This window comes from Phyllostomus hastatus, unplaced genomic scaffold, assembly GCF_019186645.2.
Source record: "Phyllostomus hastatus isolate PE091 unplaced genomic scaffold, TTU_PhHast_1.1 phas_contig_495, whole genome shotgun sequence".
In the NCBI taxonomy this organism is placed as follows: domain Eukaryota; kingdom Metazoa; phylum Chordata; class Mammalia; order Chiroptera; family Phyllostomidae; genus Phyllostomus; species Phyllostomus hastatus.
In genome coordinates, this window is record NW_025333895.1 from 4,721,908 (window position 1) to 4,738,226 (window position 16,319).

Sequence of the window (16,319 nt, forward strand, 5' to 3'; positions counted from 1 at the left end):
GAACGCTAGCAGGGGTGTCAAACTCATTGTCACCGGGGGCCACATCAGCCTCGCAGCTGCCTTCAAAGGGCTGAATGTAATTTTGGCACTATGTAAATGGAACGACTCCTTAACAGTTAAGCCATAGCTCAGCATTGCCTCTGGGTGGAAACAGAGGGCCAGGCCAGATAAAACCAGGTGGAGGGCCGGATTCAGCCCGTAGGCCTTGTGTTTGCCACCTGCATGCCGGAAGAGTTTGCAACCATCACCGAGGATTCCAAAAATCACACTCAAGATAGAAAGAAGCTCACGACTGGGTTTTTGGAGGCCTGGATGTGAAGGCTAAGAGGACACTCTATAAGAGGACATATAGAGTGTCCTCTTCTCCTTGGTACCTCTGTGGGCCTTGGGTTCCTAGCTGTGAAATGAGGCTAGTAAGACCGGGCCTGCTTAACCCAACTGAAGGAAGAAAAGGTTCCAGGAAGAGAAGGGTGTCGGTGAGGTCCGAGGTATTAAATGCCCCAAACAGATCAATAAAGATAAGACCAGAAAATAGATCAGTTCCTGAAACTGGCACTTTTAGATGCCATACTGGTGGCCTTAGAAATTTCAGTGGAGCTGTGGGGACAAAAAACAGACTGCAGAGGGTTTAGGGACGAAAGGAGGAAGCAGAGAAAGTCATGAGCGTTACTGGGAAGCTAAACACAGGAAGTGGGTGTGAGTGTGAATTGGTACATCCTAATTGGAGGGTAATTTGACCTTAAAGGATACCTCTTCTTTCTTTATTTAAGATTCTATTTATTTATTTTTAGACAGAGGGGAAGGGAGGGAGGAGAGGGAGAGAAACATCAGTGTGTGGTTGCCTCTCGTGCGACCCCTACTGGGGACCTGGCCCGCAACCCAGGCACATGTCCTGACTGGAAATTGAACCAGCGACCCTTTGGGTCCCAGGTGCCACTCAGTCCACTGAGTCACACCAGCTGGGGCTATACCCCTTCTTTAATCTAGATATCCCATTTCAGGATTTTTTTTTTTTTTTTGCCTGAGTTAACAATTCCAGATTCACACAGACACTGCGCCGCAGGGATATTTAGCGACACATGATTTGTAATAGTGTGACTGTGATAAGAGTGACTGATTTTGCAGTCAGTGTCCATTCTAATCAAAGCCGTGGCACACGACAGGCGCTCACTAAACATTTGAAAGAGAATGCCCTCAGTTTAGTATTTCTGACATGTGTGTAGAATCTCAGGTGGCCATTAATGCTATTGTTACATGGATGTTTAAATGCAGCAAAATGCTTACAGCATATTAAAGTTTTCATAAGATGCTGCTCTGGCTGGTGTGGCTCAGTGGATTGAGCGCTGGCCTGTGAACCAAAGGGCTGTGGGTTCAATTCCCCTTCAGGACACAAACCTGGGTTGCAGGCCGGGTCCCAGGTTGGGGGCGTGTAAGAGGCAACCGACTGATGTTTTTCTTGCACATGGTGTTTCTCTCCTTGTCTTTCTCGCTCCCTTTCTCTCTCTCTGAAAATAAATAAACAAAATCTTTTAAAAATATATGCCATTTATATACAGTATATTCTGTTTTTATAACGATGTCTCATGTTTTCTTTTTCCTTGTTTTATTTTTCAGTTACTGTCCACATTCAATATTCTTTTGTATCGGTTCTGGTGCTACAGTGGGATCATTAATGCGTTTGTGGCCTTTGACTTCTGAGCCACGACTGCTGTCATTTTGTAGCAATGTTCTTACTTTTTCCTGGAAGAGGCAAGGAACGCAATGCCCTCTCCAACAACGCATGTCCCTAATGACACCTAGAAGTGCAGGTCCGAGATATTGATTGTGGTCGCCCCTGGGGAATTCCTGTTTTATTCTTCTCTCTTCGTAGCGCTCAAGTTTTATGTGGCTTGTATGTGGGAAGAAAGGAGTGGCTGGACGAACAGATAGACAAAGCTTAGTGTGCGGAAGGCATATTTTGCATATGCCTTGCTTGAGTGGGCAAGGCAATGGGGAAACATTTGTAAGATGAGAAAGTCTTTTTTTTTTAAGATTGTATCTATCTTAATTTTGTTTGTTTGTTTTTACATCCATGTGTGATTGCCCCTCCCACTCCCCCTGCTGGGGATCCGGCCTGCAACACGGGCACATTCCCTAGACTGGAAATCAAACCGTGACCCTCTGGTTCACAGGCCTGTGCTCAATCCACTGAGCCACACCAGCCAGGGCGATTTTATCTATTTTTAGAGAGAGGGGAAGGGAGGGAGAAAGAGAGGGAGAGGAATATTGGTTGCCTCTCGTGCTCACCCCCAAATGGGGGCCTGGCTCATAACCCTGCCTCGTGCCCTGACTAGGAACCGAATCAGCAGCATGTTGGTTCACAGGCAGGCACTCAGCCCACTGAGCCCCAGCAGCCAGGGCAAGGTGGGCAAGTCTGGGGCCACACGTGTGCCAGAAAGGTGGAGGCTGAGCGGGAGAGCACTGCTCACTGCAGGAGGGGGTGGGGCAGAGCAGGAGAGAGGGGAGGGGAGGGGAGAGAGGGGAGGGGAGGGGAGGGGAAGGGAGGGGCACCGGGGCAGCAAACAGCCCTGAGGCAGTGGCGTGTCTCCAGACCCCGTCTCAAAGCAGCGGGCCCTCCCTCCGGCCCATCCCAGATTACACCGGGGCAATTCAAACTCCTCCACCCATTCTCCGGCCTCTGTGCGCCCTTCCTCCACCTGGGCCGCCCCTCCCTGTCCTCCTGACCTTCAAGCCCCCTTGGAAGTGTTACTTCCTTCAAGGCCCAGATCCCAGCCCCTGCTGTTGCTTCTCAGTGGACTGTGTTTCTCCCCTCCGGAGCATTCCTTAAAATTGTAACTAAGTAACAAGTCAGTAATACCTGCCATTGCCCCAGTGGGTCAGCTCCACCGATGTGGGGACCGCAGCTGTCCCCAGAGCCCACCCAGCACAGTGCCCGGCACACACAATGGAGACTAATGGAATAAACATCTAGCCATCAGTAAGTTCCGGTTCCTGCTTATAAAGCTGCCTTCCAGGAAGCTTCCTGCTTTCTACCTCTACTTTTTTTTTTAACTTGTTTTCCTTTTATTATTATTATTATTTTTTTAATTTTAGAGAGGGGGAAAGGAGGGAGGAGAGAGAGGTGGAGAGAAACATCAATGCAAGAGAGAAACGTAGTCCGGGTGCCTCTCACACAAACTTCCTCGAGTGCTCACCCCACGCAAGCACTTCGCATGAACCCCCGCAAGGAACGTCCTGATAGGTCGGGTACTCCCGCGACCCACCGTTCACAGACACAGGGAAGAAGGAAGGCTCAGAGATCTTAGGTTTCTCGCTCAGGTTCAGTGGTGGAGGTTCGATGAAAGCCCCCAACTGCCCCGTTCAAACAAAAGCTTGTGCTCCTTTCTTCAAACCACGCTGTGCCTCAGTGTTCTTGCCCACACACTTGGGACACGAGGGCCTAGCTCGGTTGAAACATGACTGAGTTAGCCCTTGGAGAGCAAGCACACACATTTATTAATTACGAACATTATTCTTAGCCCCAAGCCATAGGGGATCAGGGAGACCACACAAAGGGAGACGGGGCCTTAAAAGATGGGAAAGATCGGTCCTGAGTAGCAGCACCAGGCCACAGGGTCCCGCGCCCCCACCCTCCCCACACACAACTGGTCATCCAAATAAGTGCTGCCTTCCCCTAAGTTCCACTAATCATGAGGCAGGCACGGTGCTAGGTTCTGGGGACCGTGAGGGTTTCTGCCCTCAGTGAGCTGACAGCTGCGTGGGAGGGACAGTCACAAGGCCCTCTGAGTCAGCTCTGGGGGATGGGCTGGGGTGGGGGGCCAGCAGAGCGCCCTCCTGCAGCTGGGGAGCGGGAGGAGGGAGGGGAGGGCTTCTAGGCTGAGGTCTGAAGGAAGCCCACCTGGCAGGGATAACTCACAGGCAAAGGCAGGAGTGGGAAGAGGAGGCAGAGTCTCCCGTGTAGAAGGAACGCCACCGTGGAGTCCCCGAGAACCGAGAACCGGGAGAACCTGGTGCCCTGATGCGGCAGGTCGTCGGGGCCAGATCCCACAGCTACTAAAGGGACAAGGAGTTCGGACTTGGCCCCTGGGGAGCCAGGAAACCACAGTCGGGTTTGCAACTAGCAAGTGCCTTCACTGGATTTGCGGATTTCGAGCAGAGCCTGGCTGCAGAGTGCAGACTGGGTGGTGACGCCCATCGTCCAGGACCGCCCCACTAATCCGTTCTCCCGAGGGCGGGTCTGGCACGTCCCCGGGCCATCTTTTTGTGCTCTCAAGTTTAAGACCGATTTGCTCAAGAAGAATTCCGGAACCGTTTAGAGTAAAGGCAGTATCCGTGAAATGAGAGCAGCTTAGAAGGGAAAATCCCAGGCAGTTCTGGGCACTAGGCATCACTCGAAGTCACACAGGCAGGCTTCCCAGCTCAGCCCTGAGATGCACTTACTGTTCCTTCATTCATTTACTCGTTCGTTCATTCATTCATTCATTCATTCATTCATTCATGTGTTCACTCACCCAGCAAATGATTCCCTGTGCCTCTTGTGGGTCAGACACTGTGCCTGGGGACAGGCGCCACCACAAAGCAGTCCTGCTTTCTTGTGCACGCTGAGCCTTGATAGACACTGTCCACGTGATCACAGCGTGAAAGGTGCTTGGAAGATTCTTGGTCATTTCGTCGAGGACGGGGGTCACCACTCAGAGACGGGCAGCAGGGTGAACAGGAGGTGGTGTTAACAGGCCCAGCCCCGTGCTTCTCACGTGGAAGGGCACCCATAACTTTATTCAACAAATATAAGTAGAATGCCTACTATGACCCAAGGGCTGGAAGAAAAATAAAGCAAGGGAAGGCAACACTCCAGGAAGAGGGAACCTTTGAGAGGTGAATTCTTCAGCTCCTCCAGGCCCCAAGGTCCGCTGCCTGCCCGGCTCTCTCTCTCCCTGCCCCTCAGACTCGGCCTCCGCCCAGCTCAGGCCCCAGCCCACCCCCCAACCGGAAAGGCCCCAGCTCGAAGGTGGACGGAAGACAAAGGAACCTTAATAAATTCTAAAACAGCCTCGTCCCAGCTGGAGTTGGAGAGCGGGAAGGAAGAGGAGGACAATGGGATGAAACTCCTGCCCCTCTCCCAGCTGGAGCCCAGGACGACACTCTTTTGAAATCCTTATCCAGCACGCCCAAGCCTGCCTCTCGTGTGAGCCCCAGCCCCAGCTGCCTTCCCTCCACCCAGGATCAAGCAGGGGCGATCATGACACATATTATTGGGACCTACGATGTGTGAACCTCACATTAGTCCAGTTAGTGAGTGGTTTATTAGAGCTGGTGTGGCTCCGTGGATTGAGTGCTGCCCTGTGAACCAAAGGGTCGCCTGTTCGATTCCCAGTCAGGCCACGTGCCTGGGTTGCGGGCCAGGTCCCCAGTAAGGGGCGTGTGAGAGGCAACCACACATTGGTGTTTCTTCCCTTTCTCCCTCTTTTCTTCTCTGTCTAAAAATAAATACAATCTTTAAAAAACGGCTGGTTTATTAGAATGTCATTCACAGAGGGGAGTTTGGCATCTGGCAGTAGAATGTCACATCTTGGCTCTTCTGTGTGTTTGCCGTGTGACCTCACGCCTTTCCTGTCCCTTTCTGTGCCTCAGTGTCTTCTGCCTGAAACACCTGTCTCCAGCTCTGAGGCACTGGCTCCATTTTATTTTATTTTTAAAATTTTTTTGCCCGGGCTGGCATGGCTCATTTGGCTGGAGCATTGTCCCACAAACCGAAAAGTCGCAGGTCCAATTCCCCATTGGGGCGCATATCCAGGTTGTGGGTTCGAACCCCGGTGGAGGCACGTTTGAGAAGACAGCCAATCGATGTTCCTCTCTCACGTCGATCTCTCTGTCTCTCAAAGCAATGAATATAAATGCCCTCGGGTGAGGATAAAAATTTTTTTTTTAATCTGATTGTAGAGAGAGAGAGGAAGGGAGGGAGAAAGGATTCAGATTCGTTGCTCCACCCAGGGCTTACGAACCCTGTTGGGGGTCAAACCTGAAACCCTGGTGCATTGACAAGGTGCTCCAAACAGCTGAGCTCCCTGGCCACGCCCCCTTCTTGTTTCTTAAGTCTCTGAGCCACATGAGTCGAGGCTGGAATTATCTTTTTAGTCTGATAGTCCTAAAAAATAAAAATTTCTCTACCCCTTGAAAATGGATTTGATTTATTTATATATTTTTAAGTTATTTTTTTAAAGCCCTGGCTGGTGTAGCTCAGTGGATTGAGCGCAGGCTGCGAACCAAAGTGTCGCAGGTTCGATTCCCAGTCAGGGTACATGCCTGGGTTGCAGGCCATAACCCTCAGCAACCGCACATTGATGTCTCTCTCTCTCTCTATCTCCCTCCCTTCCATCTCTAAAAATAAATAAATAAAATCTTTTAAAAAAGATTTTATTTATTTATTTATAGAAAGAGGGGAAAGGAGGGAGAGAAAGAAAAAAAAAAACCTCAATCAGCTTGCAACCCAGGCATGTGCCCTGAGCATACCCTGACTGGGAACTGAACCCGTGACCTTTTGGTTTGCAGGTCAGCACACAATCCATTGAGCCACAGCAGTCAGGGTGTGTAGAATGGATTTTATTTTTTAAAGTATATTTTATTGATTATGCTATTATAGTTGTCCCATTTCCCCCCTTCACTCCCCTCCACCCTGTAGACCCTCTCCCACCCACATCCCCTTTAGTTCATGTCCATGTGTCAGACTTACAAGTTCTTCAGCTTCTACATTTCTCATACTATTCTCACTCTCCCCCCTGTCTATTTTCTACCTACCATCTATGCTACTTATTCTCTATACCTTCCCCCCCTCCTCCTCCCACTCCCCTGTTGCTAACCCTCCATGTGATCTCCATTTCTGTGGTTCTGTTCCTGTTCTAGTTGTGTGCTTAGTTTCTTTTGGTTTTGCTTTAGGTGTGACTGTTAATAATTGTGAGTTTGCTGTCATTTTACTATACATGGTTTTTTTTTAATCTTCTTTTCTTAGATAAGTCCCTTTAACATTTCATAAAATAAGGGCTTGGTGATGATGAAGTCCTTTAACTTGACCTTATCTGAGAAGCACTTTATCTGCCCTTCCATTCTAAATGAAAGTTTTGCTAGATAGAGCAATCTGGGATATAGGTCCTTGTCTTTCATGACTTGGAATACTTCTTTCCAGCCCCGTCTTGCCTGTAAGGTCTCTTTTGAGAAATCAGCTGACAGCCTGATGGGAACTTCTTTGTAGGTTACTGTCCCCTTATCTCTTGCTGCTTCTAGGATTCTCTCCTTCATTTTTACCTTGGCTAATGTAATGATGATGTGCCTTGGTGTGTGTCTTCTTGGGTCCAACTTCTTCGGGACTCTCTGAGCTTCCTGGACTTCTATTTCCTGGAAGTCTATTTCCTTTGCCAGAATGGGGAAGTTCTCCTTTATTATTTGTTCAAATACGTTTTCAATCTGTTGCTCTACCTCTTCCCCTTCTGGTACCCCTATAATTCAGATGTTGGAATGTTTAAAGATGTCCTGGAGGTTCCTAAGCTTCTCCTTGTTTTTTTTTGTTTTTTTTTGTGTGTTTTTTTTTTAATTCTTATTTCTCCATTCTTTCCTGTTTGGTTCTTTCTTTCTTCCTTCTGGTCCACTCTATTGTTTTGAGTCCCAGTTTCCTTCCCATCACTATTGGTTCCCTGTGCATTTTCCTTCATTTCTTTTATGGTAACCTGCATTTTTTCATCTAATTTGCGGCCAAAATCAACCAATTCTGTGAGTTTCCTTATCACCAGTGTTTTGAACTGTGCATCTGATAGGTTAGCTATCTCTTAGTCGCTCAAAAGGATGAGTTCTGGGGGCACTGATTTGTTCTTCTGTTTGAGCCATCTCTCTCTCTCTCTCTCTCTCTCTCTCTCTCTCTCTTTTTTTGGGGGGGTGGTCTGGTCGCTCCTGTTAGGAGGTGAGGGGTGGAGCTTTAGGTGTCCACCAGGGATGGGCATCCCAGTCACTAGATTGTGACGTTGTATATGAGGGCGGGGGCGGGGTCAAGAGGGAATAATGGCGGTAGCTTGGTTCTCCTGGGATCTCAGTCCCTTCTCTGGGATCCTGGGCTGCGTGCTCTGCCCTGCTTCACAATCACAGCCTCACTGAGTCCACCAGCCCCCGCTTGCGAACTCAGGTCCACCTGCTGCGATCCTGTGCGCCCCGGATGCCTTACACGCTCCCGGTTGCCTTATGTGTCTGATTCTCCCTGTTCTCCCCACTGCGACCCGCGCCCGGCTGCTGGTCTCCGCCCCTCCTACTGGTCTGGATGAACGGGTCTACTTCAACTTCTTGGCTGTCCCACTTCCATTCAGATAAATTCTCTGTCAGTTCTGGGTGTTATTCTACCTCTAAATTGTTGTTGTTCCCATCTTGGTTGTGCGTGGAGGTACGGTGTGTCCACCTATGCCTCCACCTTGGCTGGAAGTGGATTTGATTTTTAGAATCAAGATTTATTCAGAGACTAAATACAGTCACTTGCCACATAACGGCATTTCAGTCAACGATAGGCCATGAGGCACTCCTCTAAGCAAAGCCACCGGGCGGCCCGTCGTGTAAAAGTGCAGCACGTACGGCTGTGCAGAGTATGTACGGCTCATGGATCATAATAAACCACCGTGTTACTGGTTGATGTAGTTACATGGTATTCTTCTTATTGTTATTTTAGAGTGTATTCTTTCTATTTATAAAGAAATTTTGCTGTAAACATTATGCCCTCTTTTGTGGGGGCAGCCTCAAACATCTCATGTTTATAGAGTCTCTCTCTCTCTCTCTCTTTTTTTTTTTAGATTTTATTCATTTTTAGAGAGAGAGGAAGGGAGCGAGAAAGACAGGGAGAGAAACATCAATGTGTGGTTGCCTCTCACACACCTCCAACTGGGGACCTGGCCTGCAACCCAAGCAAGTGCCCTGACTGGGAATCGAACCAGTGACCCTCTGCTTTGCAGTCTGGCACTCAGTCCACTGAGCCACACCAGCCAGGGCTATAAAGTCTCTTGATTGCAACATTTTCTCTTGTGCTTGATGTCATCACCTGTCATAGAAACTTAGTGCAGCTGTAGTGTGCAGTATTTATAAAGTCCACAGTGGTGAGCAATAATGTCCTGTTCACTGCCCACTCACTCACTCACTGGCTCACCCAGAGCAACTTCCAGCCCTACAAGTGCCCTATACATGTGTACCATTTCTTTTCTCCTTTCTGTGTATTTTTGCTGTGCCATTTCTATTTTTAGATAGACAAGTACTTGTGTTACAGTTTCCTATGATATTCAGTGTAGTAACATGCCATTCGGCCCCGTAGCCTGGGAGCAGTGGGCTATTGCACTTGGCCTAGGTGTGTGGTGGGCTGGACCGTCTGGGTTTCTGCAAGCTCATCCCGTGATGTTCGCCCAACAAAATCGCCTCACGACATGTTTCTCAGAATGTATCCATTGTTCATCGGAACGTGACTCTAAATCATTATGTTGGGACTTAGTGGGGGTTCTCTTTCGATCTATAAAATGTGTTCGGAATATGACTTTTGTTCCAGATCATTTGGAAGAATAAAGCTGTGATTATGCCCAATAAAATTCCTAAAATTACAGAATAATGAAAGAAGCCAAGTTTCACCACGAGTGAAGACATAGATAAAGTAAAGCCAGCCCTGGTTGGTGTGGCTCAGTGGATTGAGCACCAGCCTCCAAACCAAAGGGTCACGGGTTCGATTCCTAGTCGGGACACATGCCTGGGTTGTGGCCTGAGTCCCACTGGGGGCACATGAGACGCAACTACACATTGATGTTTCTCTACCTCTTTCTTTCTCTCTTCCCCTCCGTCTAAAGTAAATAAATAAAATCTTTAAACAAAATAAAATAAGGCCAGACATAAAAGATGGCACATATAGTTTCATTTATATGAAATATCCAGAAAAGAATGGATTAGTGGGTGCCTGGGGCTGATGGTAGGAAAGGGCATGAGGCTTCTTTTTGGGGTGATGGACATGTTCTAACACCAGATTGTAGTGATGATTGTGCAGCCTTGTAAATGTACTAACAACCACTGAATTGTATGCTTAAAATGAGTGAAATACATGGTGTGTAAATTATACCTAAAAAAGGCAGTTTAAAAAAAATAGTAGTCGCCCTGACCGGTGCGGCTCAGGGGGTCGGGCATCGCTGGTTTGATTCCTGGCCAGGGCACGTGGCTGGGTTGAGGGTTTGGTCCCCAGCTGGGGGCATGAGAGAGGCAACCAACTGATGTTTCTCTCGCACATCTATGTTTCTCTCCCTCCATTTCTCTCTCCCTGCCCCTATTTCTAAAAAAAATAAATAAATAAAATCTTTTAAAAAAGAGTAGTATCCCAAGTGGAATAATATAAACAACGTTTTTACATTGATTTTAGAGAGAGAGAAAAGGGGAGGGAGAGAAACATCGATGATTTGTTGTTCCGTTTATTAGGCACTCGTTGGTTGATTTTTTTTTTTTAAACAATGAGTTCAGTTTTATTATCTCTGTGTATTTGCAAAAAACACTTAGGACCAACATAGGAAAAAAATAATAATAAAACCTCCTATGGGAAAAAACAATTACACTTAAAAAAAAGGCCTAAGGGGTCAGCCTTAACCCCAGGAAGCTACAGCAAATCTGATTGGTCCAAGGAATACAAAAGACATGGTGGAGATACAACACGAGGAAAGAGAATGAGAAATCCCTGAGGGAGAGGCCCTCGAAGTGGGCCACGAGGGGGACCTGGAGGCCGGGGAGTGGGTCTCGGTGGAGGGAGGGGCCCCCTCTGGTCACCACAGGGAGGGGGTCGTGGAGGGCCAGTGTACCCACGAGGGGGCATCAGTGGAGGAGGTCCTCGCATACCGTGGGGAGGCATAGGACCTGGGTGACCGACCCATGGGCGATCCAAACGGAGGCCCTCGGGGGGGCATGCCCATCGGAGGAGGTCTGGGATGAGGCATTCCAGGTGGTGGTCGGGGAGGTGGCTGCCCCCCAGATCCTGGGGGCCCAGCATGAGGGTGTCCTAGGCCTTGAGGGCCATGGCGGGCCAGCTGCATCTGAGACATCTCTGGATGGGGCATCCCACCCGGAGGAAATGGGTGAGGATGTGGGTGTCCGTGTGCAGGATGTCCAGCCCCTGGGGTTCCTGCTAAGGGGGCCCCTGTCCTCCAGCCCCAGGAGGCACAGGTGGTGGGGGCGTGGCTGGGGGTATCCCAGGTGGAAGGGCTCCAGCAGGCGGCACTGGGGGTGGGAAGGAGCCAGGAGGAGGCATGCCTGCTGGAGGAAGCCCAGACCCCAATGACGATACCACAGGACTGGGGGCAGAGGGTGGAGGGGGTGCATCTGCAAGGAGCTGGTGAGGGCGGTCGGCCTGGGACCGAGGATCCTGGGCTGCCAGAAGTCGTTCAGCGGCTGAGCCATGGCCCTCGCCCTTGGAGTCCTTCTTGAAGGCATAGGACACGGTGATAGGGCGGTTACAGAGGTACTGCCCATTCGCAGCCTCAATCGCTGCATCCAAAGCATCAAACGAAGCAAAATTAATAAAGGCATAACCTTTGGAGTTGTCTATTTCAGGGTCCCGCATGATCTTGGGGGTTTGTAAGATGACCCCAAAGGCACTGAAAGTATCATAAAGCAACACTTCTCATCAATCTCTGGGTCCAGGTTCCCAATGAAGATGTTGGCCCCCACATCCAGATGTTTGTTGTGAGCTGATGCCTTCTTCACCCGGATGGCCTTCCCACAGAGTTTGATCATGTTCGTGATCTCAATGGCATAGTCAGCATCTTCCTCACTCAGGAATTCCACAAAGCCATAGCCTTGGTGCTGACCAGTGACTCTATCCTTTGGCATGTGGGTGTCAACTACTGTCCCGGCCTGGAGAAATAGCTCTCGTCCAGGCCCCCCACGTCCACAGTGGCATATCTTCCTCTTTGCAAATACTAGAGTCTTCTTAAATCTGACCTAGAGTTCTTCTGGGAATTCCCTTCATGAATTTTTTTTGGAGTGGAAAGGCAGGCGATTGCCCATACCAAGCGTCACACCTACAGGCCTTAGCCTGAACCCGGCCCCCCGGCCCCCAGCAGGCACCCTGTGGTCTCACGCCCTCCAGGGTGACCCCGTCTCCTGCGCCCAAGGGAAAGCCTGGTGGCCATAGTCGAGGTCTCCCAGCCCCCCTGGACCCATTCCTGACTCGTGCCCCCATTGGTTGATTCTTGCCTGGGCTCTGACCCAGGATCAAACCCGAAACCTTGGTGTGTCAGGGTGACACGCTAGCCAGCTGAGCTTCCCAGCCAGGGCTGAAGGATGTTGAGTTGATACTGGAATAATCACAGATGTCAATTCAACCGCATAACAACTCTAGAGACAGACTTAAGTGCATGTTTTTGTTTTTGTTTTTTAACTTTAAAAGGCTGCGTGGTCAATGCCTTGCAATTTTCAGAGTCTTAAAACAGAGGAATTCTCTCTTACAGAGAAAATCCCTTTCAAGCCCCCTCCCCAAACCAACACCTCCTTGGAGCTAAAGCGTACATCCGTTCCACGTGGGACTCAAACTCGTCCTCTCCCTCTTGTTTGGTTGACTCTAACAACTTAATTGAGATATACTTCATATACCTTGCAATTCAACTGTTTAAAGTATATAATTCAGTGATTTCTAGTATTTTCACACTCGTGCGGTCATCAACACAATCAATTTTAAGACATTTTTTAATGTGTCTTTTTTTATGATTTTTTAAAGATTTTATTTATTTATTTTTAGAGGGGGAAGGGAGGGAGAAAGAGAGAGAGAGAGAGAAACATCAATGTGCGGTTGCTGGGGGCCGTGGCCTGCAACCCAGGCATGTGCCCTGACTGGGAATCGAACCTGGGACACTTTGGTTCCCAGCTCTCACTCAATCCACTGAGCTACGCCAGCCAGGGCAATTTTAGAACATTTTATCACCCTCAGAAGAAATCCCAGGGAGCATTTGAAATCTTGCTCACCATCAGTTGGCTCAAATAAACTCTTATTAAAAAAAAAAAAAAAAAAAAAGCACCCTGGTCAGGTACTTTAGTTGGTTCAAGCATCAACCCCACACAGTCCAGGGAGTGTCAGACTCATTTTCACCAGGGTGGGGGGGGGTGGGGGGGACGGGACACATCAGCCTCATGTTTGCCTTCAAAGGGCCAAATGTAACTTTACGACTGTATAGCTAATCCTTAAGTAGGGCCAAGGAGCTTGGCACTGCCTCCGGGTAGAAACAAGGTGCCGGGCTGGATAAAACCAGGCGGCGGGTGGGATTCGGCCCGAGGGTCCTGTTTGCCGCCTGCAGGCTAGAATGTGCATTCCCTGATGGTCGCAAGGCCTTTCCCCCGGCTTCCTGGGGGTTCGGCCCCAATGCCAGCTTCCTGGGGAGGCCTTACCTTGTGACCTGTGTTTTGCTCCAGAACTTATCACAATCATCGCTATCGGGTGTGTATGAGACAACACATATGGGCTGACTGAGGGAGTGCGTGTGGTTCTACGGAAGCAGATTTTCCCCTAAACATGTCAACTCCAGCATTTCTTCGGTCAACGCTGTGAACTCCAGCACCAGCTCTGTTGAAAAAACGCGACGTGTAAACAATTATTTGGGTAAAGTTGAACCTTACGAGCTGCAGTTATTCAATGAGAGATTGCTCACGTGCGGCGCACTCCAACATTTCTTACCGCTTTCCACTGGGGCTCTCACATCAGGACCTAACCCAAATGGCCCTGGCTGGTGTGGCTCCGTGTACTGAGTGCTGGCCTGCGAATCCCAAAGCTGCAGGTTCGATTCCCGGTCAGGGCACTTGCCTGGGTTGGGGGCCTGGTCCCCAGACGGGGTTGTGGGAGGGGCAACCGACCCATGTATCTCTCGCACATCAATGTTTCTCTCCCTCCCCCCTCTCTAAAAATAAATAAATAGAACCTTAAAAAAAAAGACAATCAATATGTATTAGATTTTTTTAATGGGTTGGATCAACTGAACAATCATTTGGGGAAAAAGTTATTATAATCCTGCCTCCCATGACACTCCAGAACGAATACAGATGGGTTACAACTTGTAAAGTTAAAAAGGAAGAGAAATCAGCAGTGGAAGAAAACACGGGTGATTATTTCCATCGTCCTGGGGTGGAGGAGCGCTCCGTGAGCGTCACCGATGGCCGCAAACCCTGGAAAAAGGAAAAGAAAACAAAGACCCAGGGCCTTGGCCGCATGAAATTAAAACACACCAGCGAGTCTTTTCACCCCCACCCCACAATTAAAGTATCACTTAAAAGACAATGAGAAGCGAATAACGACCTAAGGGAAAATATTTTGCAACATAGAAGAGGGAAAGCTTATGTGCTTAATATGTAAAACACACTGATAAACTGACAAAGAGATGAGAAACTTCTCGCTGAGAAGCTGGGCGAACTGCCTTTCCGGAGGCGGCGACCTGCCCTGGACCAGACGCCTCGTGCTCAGGATCTCCTTCTTCCCTCTCCAGAGAAGAGGAGGGGACGCAGGAAGGGGAGCCCGGTGCGAGCCCCAGTTCCTACTTCTCGGATGGGAAACGCCGGGGACTCCGGAACAGCGCCGCCGCGCCGCGCCGCGCCGCGCCCCGCGCTGCCGTGGTTCCGTGTGCTGGCTGCTCCCCGCGCTCTGCAGCCTGCAGGGGGACGCGGCGCCGCGGCGCCCCGAGTCACGGTGGGTGGGGAGCCATCTCACTGAACTCCTTCTGGATTAAAAAAAAGAAAGGGGGAGGGAGGGTCAATGAACACAAATGGGCAATTTACAAAGGAATAAATACCATCATCAGTCCGGAAGCATGTGGAAACCTGTTGCATCTCACTGGTAATGCTAACTCGGAGAGAAAACTTTCCGCCTGGCAGGGAGGAAGTCCCGAGAAAGAGGCAGGGGTCGGCGGCACAGAGGCGTGCACGCGAGCAGTCCGGCAGCACGTTAAAAGCCCTCATTACTCTACATACGTTTTCACTCAACAACTGCAGTTGGAGGAGTGTATCGTAAGAAAGTAACTGTGTGTGCGTGCCAAGATTTAGTGGCTGGGATGGTCATCACAATGTTGCTTATGATATCAGCCCTGGCTGGTGTGGTTCCGTGGATTTCAGTGCCGGCCTACAAACCAAAGGGTCACAAGTTCAATTCCCAGTCAGGGCACATGCCTGGTTTGCAGGCCAGGTGGCCAGTAGGGGGGCACTCAAGTGGCAACCACTCATTGATGTTTCTCTCTCCCTCTCTTCCTCTCTCCCTTCCCCTCTATAAAAATAAATAAACAAAATCTTTAAAAAAAAATATTGCTTACAACATCAAAAGAGTTGGAACATCTTCAATTGCTAGTGTCGTGGTCTAGGTAAATGAATTCTAGTACATTTATCCAGCAGAAAATACTGCAGCAGTGAAAAACATCACAGGAGAATATTTAATAGCATGAAAAGATGTTAAAGGAAAATTGTTCATGGGAATAATTACACTAAAAACCAGTTTTGTGCTATAATCTCCATTTTTTAAAAAAGAATGTTCATGGAGCCCTGGTCAGGTGGCTCAGTTGGTTGGTGTGTCCCATACACCAAAAGATCGCAGGTTTGATTCCTGTTCAGGGCACATACCTAGGTTGCAGTTTTGATCCCTGGTCGGTGAGCGTGCAGGAGGTAACCACTCAATGTTTTCCTCTGTCTCCTTCCTCCCTCCCTCCCTCCCTCCCTCCCTCCCTTCCTTCCTTCCTTCCTCTCTATTTCTCTCTCTCTCTCTCTCTCTCTCTCTCTCCCCCTCCCTCTCTCTCTCTCTCTCAAATCAATAAGCATATACTCAGGTAGGTGAGGGTTTTATTTTAATTTAAAAATAAAAAAGAATGTTCATGGAAGCATGAAGTAGGAAAATATTTTATTTTATTTTAAATGTTAGAGAGAGAATAAAGGAGAGGGAGAGAGAGAAACACTGATTTGTTGTCCCACTTACTTATGCACCCATTGGTTGGTTCTTTTCTTCTTATTATTATTATTATTTTAGAGAGGGAAGGGGGGGAGAAAAAGAGAGAGAGAGAGAGAAACACCAATGTGTGGTTGCTGGGGGCTGTGGCCTGCAACCCAGGCATGTTCCCTGACTGGGAATCGAACCTGCGATGCTTAGGTTCACAGTCCGTGCTCAATCCACTGAGCTAAGCCAGCCAGGGCTTCATTGGTTGATTCTTACATGTGCCCTGACCTCGAATGGAACTGGCAATCTTTGGGGGTACAGGACAACGCCCAACCAACTGAGCCACCCAGTGAAGGCTATAGCTTTTTAATGACTATTACGGAGC

The 16,319-nt window shown here is 49.1% G+C and overlaps 1 protein-coding gene across 1 annotated transcript; it reads right to left on the reverse strand.

Moving 5' to 3' along the window:
- Window positions 1-10,642: 10,642 nt before the first annotated feature.
- LOC123823325 (splicing factor 3B subunit 4-like) lies at window positions 10,643-13,459 on the reverse strand. Its single transcript, XM_045845912.1, is given in 5 exon segments — window positions 10,643-10,906; window positions 10,908-11,167; window positions 11,170-11,653; window positions 11,656-11,906; window positions 13,420-13,459. Coding segments are annotated over 5 exon segments (1,299 nt in total).
- Between the last annotated feature and the right edge of the window lie 2,860 nt (window positions 13,460-16,319).